General features: G+C 39.2%; 2 protein-coding genes across 2 annotated transcripts in view; one reads left to right on the forward strand and one right to left on the reverse strand.

Moving 5' to 3' along the window:
* The window catches only part of LOC128743746 (neuropeptide SIFamide receptor-like), an 85890-nt gene extending 74718 nt beyond the window's left edge, over positions 1-11172 (forward strand). The window contains exon 2 of the mRNA XM_053840400.1: positions 11069-11172. Coding sequence (XP_053696375.1) covers positions 11069-11172 — 104 coding nt within the window. The remainder of the gene's footprint in view (positions 1-11068) is intronic.
* Positions 11173-15185: 4013 nt separating this feature from the next.
* Positions 15186-15734, reverse strand: LOC128739826 (uncharacterized). Its single transcript, XM_053835325.1, has one exon. The coding sequence runs from the start codon at positions 15732-15734 to the stop codon at positions 15186-15188; it is 549 nt and encodes a 182-aa protein (XP_053691300.1).
* Positions 15735-17766: the final 2032 nt, after the last annotated feature.

The raw sequence follows: 17766 nt of genomic DNA on the forward strand, positions 1-17766 counted from the left end.
CATCGACTGTAAAAAAGCATACGTCTCCGTACCACACTCGTATCGCATTAAGGTACTGGAACTGTATAACATTTATCAGGTATAATTCCCAGTTCCATTTGGAGTGGAGTAAACGTTGACAGAAAAATGATAGATTCACGCAATCGTTATTGTCCAGGATGTTTTTAAGAATAGATTGCTTTAGAGCGTTAGATCGAAATTGAGATCGAAATGAACTGCTTTAGCGTTCTGCTCAATTCTACTATTCCAACTGACAGTTTGACCATCAAGTTACTGTGGTTTAATATTGCATCCTGTAGGGTAACGACCCCAGAAATCGCCCCTTTTATCAGGTTTTTATGTTGTAAAATGAATAAATCGCCATATTATTATAAAATCAGCCCTAAACTCAGACAAGTATGACTATATATTAATAATCTATCTATTTTGGCCAAACGGAATAATGAAAACTCAAATTTGATAGCAAAAGACTCAATTTTGAGCAGGAACCTCTAATACCACATTTCGCCCATAGCGATCCAAAATTCGTCCCCCATGTGACCCAAATTTCGCCCACTTGTTATTTGTTGCAAATTGTCCAAATAAACTCAATTATTTTGTTAGAATTGTTGTTACTATTATTTAACGTTAAGATTATGTCTATCCAGTGCTTAATATGGCAATCAATTTGTATCAGGAATTCGTTAAATGTAAATCTAAATTGAAATGAACTGATCACCTCCTGATACCTAATGCGGTAAAACTAAAAAATACAGAGAAGGTGAGTTTTTACTAAATGTTTATTTTCATTGCAGTAAAATAAGGCTTGTGATACTCGTCAAAGATATTTAAAATGAATGGTCCGGCTGGTTCTTTTTCTGGTCATTTTTTGAATTCATTGATATGTGGGCGAATAAATACAATTCAGTGCATACGGAATGGCACAATGTTTATTTTGATAGTTTAAATAACCTTATACCTATAATGATTTACTGTGAAAAAAATTGTTTAGTAAATCACTGTCTGTAAATGGGTATGCCGGTTTACTGTATTAAATATTCCAGCAACTGGGAAGCATACCCATCTTACCTACTCAACTAGGAATACTAGGATATTTTTTGACATAACTTGAAATTCTTAGCTAGCATTTTTGGTTAGACCGGGTTTGTAATGCTAAGATATTAGAGATTTCATAATATTATCGAAATATTCTATTTTATCACCACGATTATTTCTTTGTTGTCTGCATTGCACTTTAAATACTTTTCAAAGGCTTATCCATCATAACAATTTTTTGCTCTTATCTGCTTTAAAATAGTAGACGGTTTTTTCGCGTGATTTTCCAATAGTCAGATTTATTCTCATGACAAGAAAGATTGTGATTTTTGAGAATATTATGCACGTCTTACTAATTCGTGCGGTTTTAATCTTATTATCAATTTAGATGTCGATTATTGCTAATTCAACATTTCGTTTGGTAAAAATCCTTATAAGCCCATGTTTAGAAGGTAATTCTTTTGTTAAATGAATTCAAGTGAAGATATGATGTGGTTTCTGCATCAAAATATTATTTATTCGATACTTTTACTCACCATTTTGTTAAACGTAAATCAGCGAGCAAACTAATCGATTGTGACTTGCCTTTGTTTATGTGTGGCATATTTGTAAATGTTTGATAGATGAGGGCGAAAACTGGTTCCCGCAGTAAGTTCGGTTAAGTATATACAGATTCGACCGGGGCGAATTTTGGGACTCATATGATTTACAATACCCAGTTTTCGCCCAGTGCATTTATGTTCTATTTTCAGCAGAATTGCGATAAAATATTAAAATAAAAGCACAATTATGACATTTGAATCAGATATAACCAAATTGATGCTAAAAAAGTGCAAGGAGATACAATTTTCCGTTACTTTTCCTCAATTTTATTTTGCGTGCTCGTTCTTGAGAATGGAAAAATCGCGTCTTAAATACAATACCTATTTTTAAAACCACAATTAATCATAAAAATAAATAAAACAACACAATGAATTCTATTCAAATAACTGAAACTGAGTTAAATTGAATATAAATTAGACTAACAACTTAAAATTCAACTATGTATTGAGTTAAATCACGGGAATACCAATAAGAGGGCAAATTCTGGGGTTCTTACCCTACTAGCAGGTATGTGTCCGAAAGCTGACCGAATACATTAGGTTTTTCGTTCAGCAATTGTAACCGAATGCGGTTTGTTATTGGGCCATAATATCTTGCTGCATTAAGATTGTGCTTGTTGTTGGTAAAATTTTATATTGTCTCCACTATTCGGCAGACTGCTAAAATGTTTTCGTTAACTTCTCTTAATGACATACACATACATTATTGAATTGGATAGAGAAATTTGGAATTTCGTGCTTTAACCAGATAGATGAACACTTATCTTACTGGTCGCAGTTTATGTATCAAGACTCGGACCCGTTTTGCAATCTATCAGGAGTTCCTCAAGGAAGCAACTTGGGCTCTTCGCATTTTACACCATTCATCAACCACCTCTCTATACTGCTAGCATACGAATGTCGCCTGTTTTTCGAGGATGATGTTAGGATTTGCACTGGGTCGACCCACTAATCGGTGTCAATGTTATTTCTTGGACATGTGACACTGGTTTCGAGCTATTCAGGGATATCTAATTATGGATGTCTAATTACGCCGCGATCAAATGATAACTCCGGCAACTTTACTAAACAATAACCGCTTTTGCATTATTTGACGAGACAGTTTGTAGCACCTCGCATGTCTAACTCATTTGATGGATCAAGCTGAATAGACCGACACTCTGAAGTTTTATTATCTCCAGGTTCAACCTCCAGGGAGACGTCTGTTTTTTTTTCGGTTGTTTTACTGCTACCAAATAAAATTTGCGATGCCGTGTTTGGTAGCCACGGCGTTTCGAAATGGGATTTATTTAGAGAATTTTACAATGCTAGGCCAAACTCCTACCATGCAAATAAATATACGTTTTGTTCGTATTTCTTCTTAATTTAATTTTATAGGATATTGCAAAATGTTACAATGGGCTGTTCGATCTTCTTTGACATCATCTTAGAGGTTTTCGTCTCGCAGAGACGATACTCTGTGGCACTTGTGTGCTTAGAATAATTTATGAGTTTTAATTGTTTGTTACATTGAATTGATCGCCGCAATTCAAATTGCTTGCTTTTTGTGATGGGCGGTTTCCGGTTGGAAACGTACGAACTGACTGGCACTCAGGGATGGTTCGATCACTTTGACTCAATTTTGATTCATTTGACACTACCGTCTCAGCCGAGCAAAATTTGACAAAGTTATGTATGAGACATTTGTAGAACTCGTTATTATTTACAATTTTGCAGAATAAAGTGTTTCAGTATCTTTTGTAGTTACGGCGCTACAATGCTAGTACCTCTTTAGTAACTAAATGAACGTTCATTTAGTTACTAATGAGATACTAGCATTGTAGCACCGTAACTACAAAAGATACTGCAACACTTTATTCAGCAAAATTGTAGATCTAGTTATTATCTACAAATGTCCCATACATCAATTTGTCAAATTTTGCTCGGTGAGGACGCTACTGTCAAATGAATCAAAATTGAGTCAAAGTGATCGAACCATCCCTGCTGGCACTTGAATTTAAATTTATTTTCGCCGAAAACCTCCGATCACAAGAAGCAAACAGTTTCAATTGTTTGTAACTGTATTAGTGTCGATTAAGACCTTACTGTGTCCAATGTATCTTTCAATGAAATGACAAATAACAAATTATGCTTGACCACTAATATTTCGAATGATTGACGTGTAAGGGTTATGTTACCGCATTATCAATATAATTTTAATCTTCCGGTCTGAAAGACTGCAGCCACCTCACGGAAGTTAGTAAGTGATGATAAAATCGAGGTGGGCTGAGCATCATCAGCCTTGCCGGCAACCATTTAACCGTTGAGGCGAGCTTCCAGAAAAAAAAAGAATATGAAACCATCTGCCGGTCGAGATTCTAGAATTCGTGTCAAGTAGCTTCAACCCTCGCCGTTTCTATTGTTCAAACTAGCAAGGCAAACGAACGAAAACATCGTTCCACATGTGCATGTCACACATGTATGAAAAGAAATTCAATTTCCACTACATGCATTACATGCCCGTAAATGTACATTGATCGGAAAATAAAAAGGAAAATTGAAAAGATCGCCCCCAACAATGGTTTGCCCTGCTGCTTGCCGGCGTCTTATTGCGGTATTGTGCCGGAAGAAGTACACTCTCTTATCGAAAGGGCGCCTTCACCTACTTCAAATCCATCTTCAGCCAGTCCTAATTTTTCCTTCCGCTCACATTATGATAGTTTTTTTTCTCATCTACTACGAGGTCAAATGAGAGTTATTAGAATTGTGTCATACGCAGCAAACGTTGTTCTTTTGAAGTGTCCTTTGAATCATTAGGTGATGCTCTCGTGAATAAGACCTAGCTATAGATTCCATTTGAATGGGTTAATTTCTTACCCAACTGAAAGTCATTATCTTAGACTCTTATTCTCAATCTCTCGTGAGAAATAATTAGTTAAAGAAAACTGCACGAAAACGAAGAGAGACAATTAGTATCGAAAGATTGCTTTAATTAATTTTAATCTATTTTCGATATTGACACATTCCATGTATTTCACAGCGAATTTGCAGTAAAACTCTTGTTAGCTTCTCTTTCCAATGCAAGCTGGTTTGGTCTGGTTACAAATCGATTATGTTACTTACTTCGATGTAGATTAGCAAGAGGATAAAGATGGGAATTGAACTATTCATTCAATCAAGGTCAACGCTTCACTTACTCTCGGATTATTCTTCGCAGGAAGAGATAAGCTCGCTCAAGTGTAAAGACACCGATGTTCGTTCTGCAGTACAGAAGTTCCTAGTAAAACAGATACATGACAAAATTTGAACCTCTCCCATTTATATTAAACTTTACATATGTTTTTGATAGGAGAAAACATGCACCTTTTATAAAGGGTGTTCCACATCAAATTGTACCACGGAAGAAACGCTGTAGAAAATTACCCATTGGGTATTTTCTCTTGAAAATTTGGGTAGAAGTAGTTTTGAGTGCATCACCCGAACCCGAACAGCAACGTCGTGAATTGATTTTGCGCAAATACCTGGAAAATCTTCAACTCTCTCATCGGAAAACCACTCGGAATCGTGCAGTCAACGGTGAGCCGGGTTGCTACGAAATTCTGAGAACACCGCCCAGCATAATTTTGAGGTTCCAGAGAAAGTAAGGAAGCCGAGACTTTCAAAGTTTGACAAAAAATATATGATTTGGTAAGCGATCTGCTTATGTGGCAAACGGAGTGCGCCGTTCGTGACTATCGAAACTGTAAACGGGCAGATCTACGTCAAGGAGTGTCTACAGAAGCGTCTGCTTCCTCTTCTGAAGCAACACGAGGGCCCTACGGTCTTCTGGCCGGATCTAGCTTCGTGCCACTATACGAAGGATGTCCTGGAGTGATACAAAGCCAACGGGGTTACTTTCGTACCCAAGGACATGAACCCCCCAACGCACCGGAACTAAGGTCCATCGACTATTATGAAGCAGACACTACGAACACATCCCAAAGAGGCCACATTTGAGGAAGACATGAGGGAAAAGTGTATTTCTGAAGAAGAAGCTGCAGCCAGATGTTGTATAGAATCTTATGAATGAAGTAAAGCGTAAGGTATGCTCGTACAGTTATGGTATCGAAGTTGAATGAAATAAATATGCCAGAAGCTTACTAACAGATTATATTTTATTGTCTGAAAGTTTGAAAAGGATCGGTCAATTAGGTAATTTTCTACAACGTTCCTTCCGTGGTGCAGTTTGATGTGGAACACCCTTTAGATATTGGTATTATTTTGACTCATTTTTAAAGGGTGAGTTGCAGAAAATTGATTTAAAACAGTCATGAGTCATTGAGTAAAAACAAGTTAGATTAAAACTTCTCGGTCGATGGTTTCTACAGTAGACGGAGGAAGAGGCACAATTTGTGTCTAAAAAATAACCCAACCAGATACGTCGCTACATTAATAAGGCGGGTTGCGCAGTCTCCTTTTGTCCAGCGCCTCTATGGTTCAAAGGTACACGGGTACCATCGAGCACACGCCCTGGCGGGTGTTGTGGGTTCGAATCCGGTTATAATCTCTGATTATAGCTTGGTTCGACCCATGCACCTTCCAGCATTGGACAAAAGGTAGGAGTCATAACGACAACTTGTTAAGCGTAGCTACCTATTACCTCCCCCCCCTTTCCTTTCCACTCCTTCCTCTCCATTCCCAAAATTTTCATTACTTCCCCCTACCGTCCCTCCATCAATTGTAGTGGTTCGTTTCAAAAAAATATTAATCCCTTTCATTTCAAGAATTCCTTCTCTCGGTCGCATTCCCGGACTCGCTGGAATCCTCTCGGGCTACACTTTCATGACTGCCAGCAAAATGCAAACCAAGAGTCGAAGTAGAACTCTTGATCGTGGAGTGCGGTTCAAGGTCATTTGGAAAGTCATGTGTAATCCCAACGTTTTGAACTATGATTTGACGAAAAAACAAATGTTGAATGATTTGGCGAAAAAACTGAATGGTGCTGATGAAACACGATGGATGTATCTTTCTTGGCGATAAAATTTATGCGAAAGTCAATCAAATCCCAGGGTCAAATTTTGCAAGGCCCCTGCTCGTGACAAGATGTTCCGCGTTTGTTTTCGCGGGTAAGTTTGCGAAAAAATTAGTGATTTGACAAGAGATCTGTTCCTATTAGTTTATCAATTGTTAGTGGATTAGCGGCATTGTACCTACTTCTGCATTTTGCTTTTTAGCTTCTATATTCATAATGACCCAAAAATCCTGCGTCATTCTAGGTCAAAGCTTATGAGGTGATTGAATATTCGACATATTAAGATGAAGAAGAAATTAGCTGGAACTATAATTTGATCAAATTTGAGCGAAATCAGTTCGTTTCCAAATTTTTATGTTTGTGAATAAATCTAATGATCATTGAAATCGGTTGAAATCGTATTAAACGTTTGATATTGGAAATATCCAAGTATTCCCACAGAATCACATAGAACAGCAGCTATTAATTAAACAATTTGCTCTAACAAACGATAAATCAAAGACACTATACGCTGCAAGGGCAATTACGATTATCGTTATCGTCATCATCATCATCATAATCATCGTCATCATCATCATCATCATCATCGGTACCATCATCTGGCTGCCCTGCGTGAATAGCAACAACCGACGGTTGACACTGGCATCGAGCTCTCGGTTGGCGGCAAACGCCATCGTAGACTCGTAGGTAGCAAAATCAGAACATGTGAGTTTAGGAGGATGTAGCTCATAAACGTAACAGTTCACATCCGCCAACACCAGCCACAGTTTCCGTGGCGGGTTGCATAACCAACTGCTTGAATATATAGGTACTTCCACCTTATTCACTGGAAGATGTTCGAATGTCGCATGATGCCATCGTAATAGCAAAGCATTGGAATGGTTATGGGAATTAATAGCCTTGTTATGGCTTGCAACCTGCGGTAGCTTTCTTGCATAGCGATAGAGCAGCGAAGCTGAGGAACGGAACCGTAACCCTGGCCATTCAGAGTGCAGTCTTGGAAGCAGGGTAGTGAGACGCCCCGCCACCGTTCCGTCACCTATTAATAAAGTGCAGATGGGTAATAATTCAGGACATTTCATCTCTGGGATTCCTTCTAAAGCCCCACCGTTTAGTCAAGGATCAGTACACGTAAGAGACATTCCTCATATTTTCGTACCGCTCATAAGTTTTCTGTTATGCAATGACACACCATTATCCACATTCTGTTTGTTGCTTCCCGTTCTGGGTTTTAAAGGATTTTTCTACTGGTAGCATATCAGAGCCATTCGGGCACACAACTGCTCGCGACATAGTACTTATTTTAATTACCCGGAGCATTCTAACAATAAATTTTCGGAAGCGTTGCCTTTTCCAACGTTATGTATAACGAAATGATTCAAATCCAATAACTGACACGAAACGTAGGTATAACTATGTACACATAGATGCAAATTTACTTCCTTAGAAAACTACTCAAACAAACGTTCTTTCTGAACTAACAAAATTTGAGCTGCAATAACCAAGATTTTTGGTGCGTTTTGGGCGCACTGCTGACAAACGATACGCCTATACATAGGCAATTTGTGTGCTTGCGGTTTATGTATTTGCTTCAACCCGGGGCGCCTCGAAAATATAGAGGTTTAAACACAACGTATACGGCTTTTAATACGTTGCGAATATTTTACAGCAAATTCATGGAAAAATTGCCAATTTTCGTAACGTATTAAAATCCTTGTTTTGTTTGGGTCTATACAGCATGTAAGTTGTTATCAGTTGTTTTACCTTTGGTATACTAATCTAATCATATCTGATCTAATCTACATCCTCTACCATAGACCTTCTAATATATATATATTTTTTTATTTAGACCATTGCAAATTATTTTTACAGTTTTTGTCTTCGGATGGCGGAAGGCATAATCCGTATTCGTATTATTTTAACAGCCTTTTTGACATTTCAGTTTACATCGCACACCTATTCTTTCCGCACGTTCATTTAGTTTTGCCGTGAGAACGTGGGGAAAGGAAATGTGCGATGTATGCAGAAAATGTCAAAAATGCTGTTCAAATATTACGAACATGGATTATGCTGTCCGCCATTATGGTTCGTAAAAAGCTGGATGGATCTATTTAGATAATAGGATAAATTTTGAGAATTTCTTGGGGGGTCTCGATCACAAGAAGATGTCAGTAAAATTAGATCGACCAGTCACGGTCCTTTCCTATGGATGAAAAACTAACCAGACCACTCAAAAACCGACCACAAAGTCAGTCGCTAAGCTTATGGCTACATTTGAAAGCTATGCTTTGAACTATTTATATGGCGTACCTAATGAAAGAGGTGTTTCATTTACTAACCTTAAACATAACAGTAGGCTTTTTCACGAAATGGTTGCATGAAATGATATCACTCGCACAGTATGGATACGAGTTTAGATTATCCGACAAATAATGCATGCCGCATAGTTTTAGGCGTTTTCAAATTGATTTTCAAATTGATGGGTGTTTCTCTGGGAGCCAACTTGTTTTCCGTGAGATAAGAAGTTTATTACGATGTTTTGATGAAATTTCTAAATTTTAACCTAATGATGAGGTCTGCATAGGCCCACATAAAATACAGAACAGCAATTTGCATATAATAAGTTAAACATATATTTAATCAAAGAGTCCATTAAAAAATAGAATTGAACCTCAAAAATTTGAAATAGTTTTATGAAATATTATTCCTGTAATAGATATGCCCATCTCAACTAAATCTATACCTATAAAGAAGGATTTCTGTCTGTCTGTCTGTCCTGTGTTCCTTATAGAATCAAAAACTACTGAACCAATCGGCGTGAAAATTTGCATGTAGAGGTTTTTGGGGCCAGGAAAGGTTTTAGTGATGGTTAGAGACCCCTCCCCCCACTAAGAGGGGGGGCTCCCATACAAATGAAACACAAATTTCTGCATAACTCGAGAACTAATCAAGCAAATAGAACCAAATTTGGCATGTGGGTGTTTTCGGTGACAAGAATTTATTCTAGGGTAATTTGAGACCCCTCCCCTCTTTATAAGGGGAATTATAACTCCTCTCCCCTTTAAGAGGGGGGGTTTCCATACAAATTTCCTCATAACTCGAGAATTAATCAAGCAAATGGAACCAAATTTGGCATGTGAAAGTTTTCGAGGGCAAGAAAATTTTCTATGTTGAATTAGGACCCCTCCTCACTTTAAGAGGGGGGGCTCCTGTACAAATGAAATACCAATTTCCTCATAACTCGAGAACTAATCAAGCAAATGGAACCAAATTTGGCATGTGTGTGTTTTTGGAGACAAAATTTTTTTCTATGATGAATTGGGACCCCTCCCACTTTAAGTGGGGGGGGGGGGGGGGGGCTCCTATACAAACGAAATACAAATTTCCTTATAACTCGAGAGCTAATCCAGCAAATGGAACCAAATTTGGCATGTAGGTGTTTTTGGAGGCAAGAATTTTTTCTATGATGAATAAGAACCTCTCCCCACTTTAGGAGGGGGGGCTCCTATACAAATGAAATACAAATTTCCTCATAACTCGAGAACTAATCAAGCAAATAGAACCAAATTTGGCATGTGGGTGTTTTCGGTGACAAGAATTTATTCTATGGTAAATTGAGACCCCTCCCTCTTTATAAGGGGAATTGTAACTCCTCTCCCCTTTAAGAGGGGGGGCTTCCATACAAATTTCCTTATAATTTGAGTACTAATCAAGCAAATGGAACCAAATTTAGCATGTAGGAGATTTTTGAGTCTTGAATTTATTTTATGATAGTTAGAGACCTCTCACCCCTGTGGTAGGGGGATATGGACTCTCATACAAATAAAACAGAAATTTTTGCGAAACTCAAAAACTAATCCAACTCGAGAAATTCGAGACTCTTCCATAAAACATTAATCAATAACAAGACCACAAAAACTATCTATAGTAACACTAGATCATTCAGGACGAGCCGGTCGCGAGTGTTGCCGGTGACCCGCCGTCGGAAGCGCCGCCCACTGGGGGGCTTGCAAAACTCGAGATAGTGACAAAGATCATCCGAAATTCATGATTTATGTACAACACAGGTTAATTTGTGGCAATACGAAGTTTGTCGGGTCAGCTAGTAACTTATAAAGGACAATAAAATTTGCGAAGCATCGCAATAAACGTTTGTTTTTTTTTGTATTTTTTTATTATAGTGATAAACATTTATTTTTCGTTATACCTATTCGTTACAGAGGAAATAGACGGAAACAAATACATTCACGTGTTCTTAATACATTTGCTTTCCAAAAACTATTTTCATTTCGATTCGAGTACAAACCTAACTTGTAGGTATCTGTAGTTTCAACTGCTTTGATAATAAAGCGACTATTGTTAAAATAATTAATTTTAAATCGGCCTCTTTGACATGGTAATATTGAAGAAAATATTTTTTTCTATTTTCACTTTTTTTCAGCGTGGATGCTCGGCTGGCTGATGTGTAAAACTGTACCTTACATACAGGGAGTTTCAGTAGCTGCCTCCGTCTATAGTCTGATAGCGGTTTCGCTTGATCGGTGAGTACAAGAGTGTTTCTCTAATAGAATTTGACGGTCCACTAGGTACAAAATTTCTTTCCCTGATTGCTTTCACTTTCCGAGAAAAATTTGAATCTCATCTTCCTGTTTCTCTAAGGCTGGGATTTCGATTCATTATCAACTAGGTCCTAGTCCGGTACCATTCTGAAACTTCTATGAACATGCAACTTCTAGCAGCGAAAACGAAATCTCTGGTCACGACCTTTCAGTTATATTTCGGACGAGGTAGCCTTTATAGCTTCCGACGTTAGTTTTGTATATTTTTTTCAAGCGAAATGTTTCTTTAATATCGCACATGAAATTTTATCGTTAGTTTATTCCCTTATATTATCTATTGAACCAGAAACACAGACGCGCTAAACCTTGACAACTGGCAATGCGATTGCTAGAGAATATCATATTACGTTATTAATTATAGTACAACCAAAAAGATTTTTTTGATAATACGACATTAAAAACTACTCGACCAGATGATTCTAATAAAAATATTAAAGAACTGTAGCTCCAGTGGATATTTCTATCAACGTTAATTATGAATGTCGGGTACTTTTTTAAAAAGACGTAAATAACAATGAGAGATTCTCTTAGTGTTTCCTCTCTTTCGCTTATTACGGCGATGCAAATGCATTTAACACGTTAGTTTTGCATAAATCGGTTGCTGGTATGACTAGTTAGCTGAGTGTTAATAATTTTTTTAATCATTTGTATCGCTGTAATAATCGAAAGTGAGGGATACGAAAGAGAATTTCTCAATATTATTTAGGTCCCAGTACCCGAGGAATGTGATAGAAAAAACTGCGACACACAAAATGTTTTACAAAGGTTGCAACTTGTTTTGTTACCTATAACATGGGTTGTCATACTTTGGTTATAAAGGAGTACAGAGTATTGGTGTTTGTAACAAACCTTGATGTAATTTGTAACAAATAAATTAATATCAAATAATGCAACACATATATTTGTGTTATACTCAACACAGCTTTAGTCACAATTTTTGTTATTTCAAATATTAACGAGACCAAGTTTATAACACAACTCAAAGAAGATTTTATTATAAAATATTCGATATTTGAACTCATTTGATTTTAAATTTGCATTCGGTTATTTCAATTGTTCGGACAATGGCTTCGAATTAAAATAAATTTGGAAGATTTTAAAAAATTGATCGGATCGGATCGGAATTAAAATTATCTCCCGAACAAGGCGACGGCTGTTGCCGTTCCACCATGTCTACCAGTCGCAATCTCCTGACTTTCTTCTAGTGAACCACATACAAACAAATCCGTTTTGAGCAAGTTCGTAGCTTGCTGATTCGTATAGTCGCTCGTTTTACTTAATGCATGACAAGGCGCCTCCATTTGTTTCAAAAATAAAGGATACGTATGGGTGCTTTGGACGAAGTCCTTGTCACATATGTATTTTGCGATTAAGTTCAATTAATACACTAGTTTGCGTTATGACTGCATCAGAGGCTTTCCATAAAACATGCCATGTTTGGGTAAACCTATTTAGGCCATTGCAAATCAATTTAAAAGTTTTTGTCACCCCCCCCCCCCTTGAAAATTGGCTTGAAAAATCGGCGGGCAAAAAAATAATTTGTAGGATATGAGTTAAATTTTTTTTATAAAATCAATTGTCTGTGGGCTCTACAGCCCAAAAACTTGAAAAATGAGTGTACGAGTTGAGTTAACACTTCTAGCATGAAATAGAAATGGAAATTCGAACAGCGGAATTTCCAAAAATCGGCCAAAAAATTTTCTTTCGTAGATTTTTGCATGGAAATTAACAACGCATATATTAAAAGCAAGAATAGATTTGGGTTTCACGTTTAAACTTAAAATAAAAATGCCTAAAATCCATATTTTTTTTGCTCGATTAAAAAATTCACTTTGTTTTTTTTTTCGCCCCCCCCCCCCCCCTTCAGTGGTCCAACACCGGAAGGACAAAAACTTTTTAAAATATTTGTAATCGCCTTATGTGTATAAAAAAATCATAAAATAATTAAGTATGTAGCTCCATACAACTAAATTTTAATAACCATTCTTCAACATTAAATTATTACAGGTAGTTACAGAGTAGATTACAGATTACAGAGTAGTAAGCTCACTGGAAGGGCACTTTATTATAATTATATGGAAATGATGGGAAGGTTTTGTACCTGTGGGAAAAGAGCCTATTGCTTCATTCCCAGGAGCTTTCCTTCTCCTATTACTTACTAATAATAAATCATAAACAAATAAATAAATAAATAATAAATACTATACTGCTTATGGTTTTATAGTTGACGTCACGACCAACGCCATGATTGTTTAGAAAACATATTTCTATCGTAAAATACGTTTAAAGCCATATAATCTGAACTGAAAACTTTTACAAACAAATAATCTGTCAATCTGTCAGTTATTGGTAAAAGAGGGCTGGTCGAGTTTTTTGGTTTATTTCTCGTTTAGGCTGCTTGGTTGGTTTCCAGGTACGATACGATGCTGGTCTAACAAGCCAGTCATCGTATGTTCGAATCTTGACGTTTTTATATTGTTAATGCATGGAGAAAACCTTCATAGACAGCACCTTCACGGTGCCGAATAGGATTCGCAAGGTGCCAACACGCCCCTACCTACTGAAAACTCTCCTGCTCCCCGTTTCCTGAACCCCTCTCGGAACTACCGTTAGGTTTTACTTTAGGAGGGAGAACGTGCGTAAGCACTCCGTCGTATCCGTTGCTTGGTGTGGGTCCAAACAACACCCTTGTCACTGCATACCGCTACCACCCTTCACCTAGGGCCTGGGTTGCCCACTCAGCCCTTTACTGACCCTAGCTAAGCTATATCGAGCCATGTCGTTGCAAACGTTCTAGCCGTTGCAACTCCGTTATCACGTCCGTTACCGCCCTATCGACAACGTCCCATGCACGCTGCACCGCGCACATTCTGTGCACGATGTTGCCGGCGTTGGTGTCTTCTCTAAGGCGTGGTACACTAATTACGTAACGCAAAAATTTCGGTTTTTTGACCCCTTCCCTCCCCTATGTAACATTAAGTAACGCTTGGTATAACCCCCCATTAAATTACGTAACGTTAACCAAACCTCCCCCCCTTCGTACCTCAACATTCAATAAAAATGACTTGAACCGCATATTTTTTTTAATTTTTAAGAAATTCACCCAAATTAGCAAGCTTCATATTAAAAACAACAATCAGGCATCGGCCCATGTTAAGGTGAAACGGTACTGAATCCAAACATGGCCAGAAAAATGGCGCTCATGTAAGGCAAAGCCATGTGTATAAACGTCCTGTTGAGAACTTGACCCTTCTTTATCGACAGACTTCGCAGCCGGCTATTACAGTACAGGACAATTACGGGGATAGTAAAACGATCCTACTGGCTCTATAGCAACACTTCCCAGCCGAGATTTGAACATACGACGGCTTGTTAGGCCAGCATCGTACTCCGAAGCAAACTGGGCAGCATGAAATAGTCTTCAACCGTAATAATTGGAAATTTAGTAGGATTATCTTCATCAGCTACAAACCATAATTTTGTATCATAATTTCATTAGTATAAACCGATTCACTGTCTTCCACCTACAACATGTGCTTTCCTCATTTGGCAACTGCCTTTTTAGTATTCATATATTTCTTACGTAACTATTCTCATGACTCCCCTCCCCCCTATGTAACAACAAGTAACGCTAACTCGACCCCCCTCCCTCCCCTCTAAGCGTTACGTAATTTGTGTACGAAGCCTAACGACCGCAAGCATCACCCGCCGAGTGGTCACGAAACGCAGGCAGTGAAACTTCACACGCTCCGCCGTTTCCTCGGTTACTGTACAAACGGGGTAAAAGGGCGAGCTTACCCGCCCACGCGTATGTAGATACTTCTTAAAGCATCCATGGCCTGACAAAAACTGGGTAAGGAAATAGTTTACCTCACCATGAATCAGTCTATGGGTCCACCTGCCATGCTCGGAATGTGATCACATTTCGCCTGCCAACGCCTAATAGAGTCCAGCCCTGTCCCTAGCACCCCTGACGCTCCTTTGCCTATGGTACTCGATGGCCTCACCTAGAAGTATGCATATGGGAATCATAGCTGCAATGACCTCGATCGCATCCAACGATATAGTACGGTAGCCGCACACTACACGCAATGCCAACAGCCTGAACACCTTGTTCAGACAGGCTTGATTGCACTTACTATCCAAAGTCGGAGCCCATACAGGTGCACCATACCTTAGAACCGACATGGCAACGCTGACCATCAGACGTCTCTTACTACTGCTAGGTCCAAAGCAGTTCGGCATAATCTTGGACAGCGCAGTAACCGCTGTTGACGCTTTACCGCAAGCAAAATCCACGTGTCTGGTGAAGTTCAGCCTGTTGTCAGCCATAACACTCAGGTACTTCACACTTCGTTTGGAGACAATCACTTGTCCTCCAACGATAATTTTGGCCTCTAAGGCCGCCTTGCGGTTACTGATCATCACCGCTTCCGTCTTATGGTGGGCCAATCGTAGATTTACGCCAGCCATCCAGCCCTCTATCATGCTTATAGCGTCAACCATCGATTTCGATGGCGCATCGAATGAGATTCCCAGAAGAAATCGCAGTGCTATCACACAACCGTGACAAATCTAGAATTATTAGCGACGTGACAGGTATTCTGCTAGTGGATGGACGGATAGAAGCAACGACAAATGTGTGAACGCAAATGAAGTTTCCCGTGATTCTGCCCAAGTGGTACCGTATAACAACTCTCTTAGTGGACGCGTGCTACCGGCGGTTCCAACATGCTAATTCAGAGACTGTGGAAAACGAGATCCGTTAACGGTACCAGGCCCGTGGTACCTACGAGCAGTCGTTCGAAAGGTTGCGAGCGGATGCACCATATGCAAGCTGCACCAAGCAGCGTCTCGTATCCCACGCATGGCTTCATTTTCTCCAGCTTGCTTAGTTTCGTTCACTGGGCCCTTCAAATATGTCGGTCTGGATTTCTTCGGACCATTATTGGTGAAAGTAGGACGCAGTAACGCTGAAAGATGGGTGGCACTCTTCACCTACCTTACCATTCGAGCGGTACACTGCGAAGTAGTATGCAGCTTATCAACCGACGCCTGCATAAAGAACATTCGTCGCTTTGTATGCCGCCGAAGAGCCCCGGCCGAGATCCATTCCGATAACGCGACCAACTTCTACGGTACGGAAAGAGTGTTGGCAAGCCAAATTCTGCTGGGACTTGCTGCGACTGTGACCAGTGCGAACACTAAATGGTTATTCATTCCTTCATCAGTTCCACACATGGGCGACGCATGGGAGCGCATGGTGCGCTCCGTGAAGCATGCGATGTTGAGCGCCTACAACAGTGACCGGAATCTCAATACCTTGGTTATCGAAGCGGAGGCCATTGTCAATCACCGTCCCCTAACATATCTGCCTTTAGACTCGGAAGAAAGCGTGGCTTTATCTCCTAATCACTTCCTGTTGGGAAGTTCGAGCGGAATTCGGCAGCCTGCGGTGGAGCCAACGACTAGCTCAGAAGCGATAAAGAGTTCGTGGAGAATGTTGCAACATCAACTGGATTGTTTCTGGAGGGAGAAGAGAACGAAATGGTTCGGGGAAGAGCGCATGATAGCCACTGGCGACCTAATGCTCCTCGTGGAGGACGACAAGCGAAACAGCTGGACTAGAGGGCGAGTGCTGGAGGTAGTAGCGGGAAGTGATGGCCGAATCCAGCAAGCCATCACTAGAACTGCGAGGGGGCTTCTGCGAAGGCCTGTCTCCAAGTTAGCAATATTAAATGTAGGTGGTAAAACTGGAACCTGTGGCAGGTGTTACGGGGGAAGGATGTTGGCGCTGAGCGCACTGCACCGGCGATACGTTACGGTGACGGTTGTCAACTGACGTTGGACGGTCTAACGACTGACAGCGAGACGGATAAAAAAGAACAACCGGCGGAACGACATTATGAATGTCATCGTGTGAAAAACGTGTTAAAACTCTTATCGAACTTGACCTACGAGCAACTGTTCCTTTTTTCTTAAAAGTATCTACTTATCTACTTATATCTACTTAAATTTACTTAAAATTATTCGATTACTTAAAACTAGTGGTTCAACGAATCACGCAACGTGATTAAATGAATATTGCTTAAATGCCTAAAATCTGGTAAATAATGTGTAACCTAGAATCTATTGTTATAGAGCCTTAAAGTGAAATTAGTGATCATCAAGATATCATCATTTTATATTTGTATTGTTTTGCGAATAGAATAGCAACTGTAAGCGACAAATAACCAAACGCATTGTGTGTGTACATGCAGTTGTATAACATATGATGAATATTTCAGCTAAACTCACGCGAGAGCTTAACACAAAATTCACTAGTATTCTTTACCCAATGTAATGTTACCATATCCTCAGTTCGATTTCTTTATTACATGGCGAAATAGCAACAATCAGTATTTTGTATGGCCCCACAGGCTTACTACGAGCAAGAGGCAAAAGAAAGAATACGAAAATCCCCTTGACGCATGAAATAGATGCACTCTAAAAAATCGATACGTCCATTTACCGGAATAAT

This window comes from Sabethes cyaneus, chromosome 3, assembly GCF_943734655.1.
Source record: "Sabethes cyaneus chromosome 3, idSabCyanKW18_F2, whole genome shotgun sequence".
NCBI lineage: Eukaryota > Metazoa > Arthropoda > Insecta > Diptera > Culicidae > Sabethes > Sabethes cyaneus.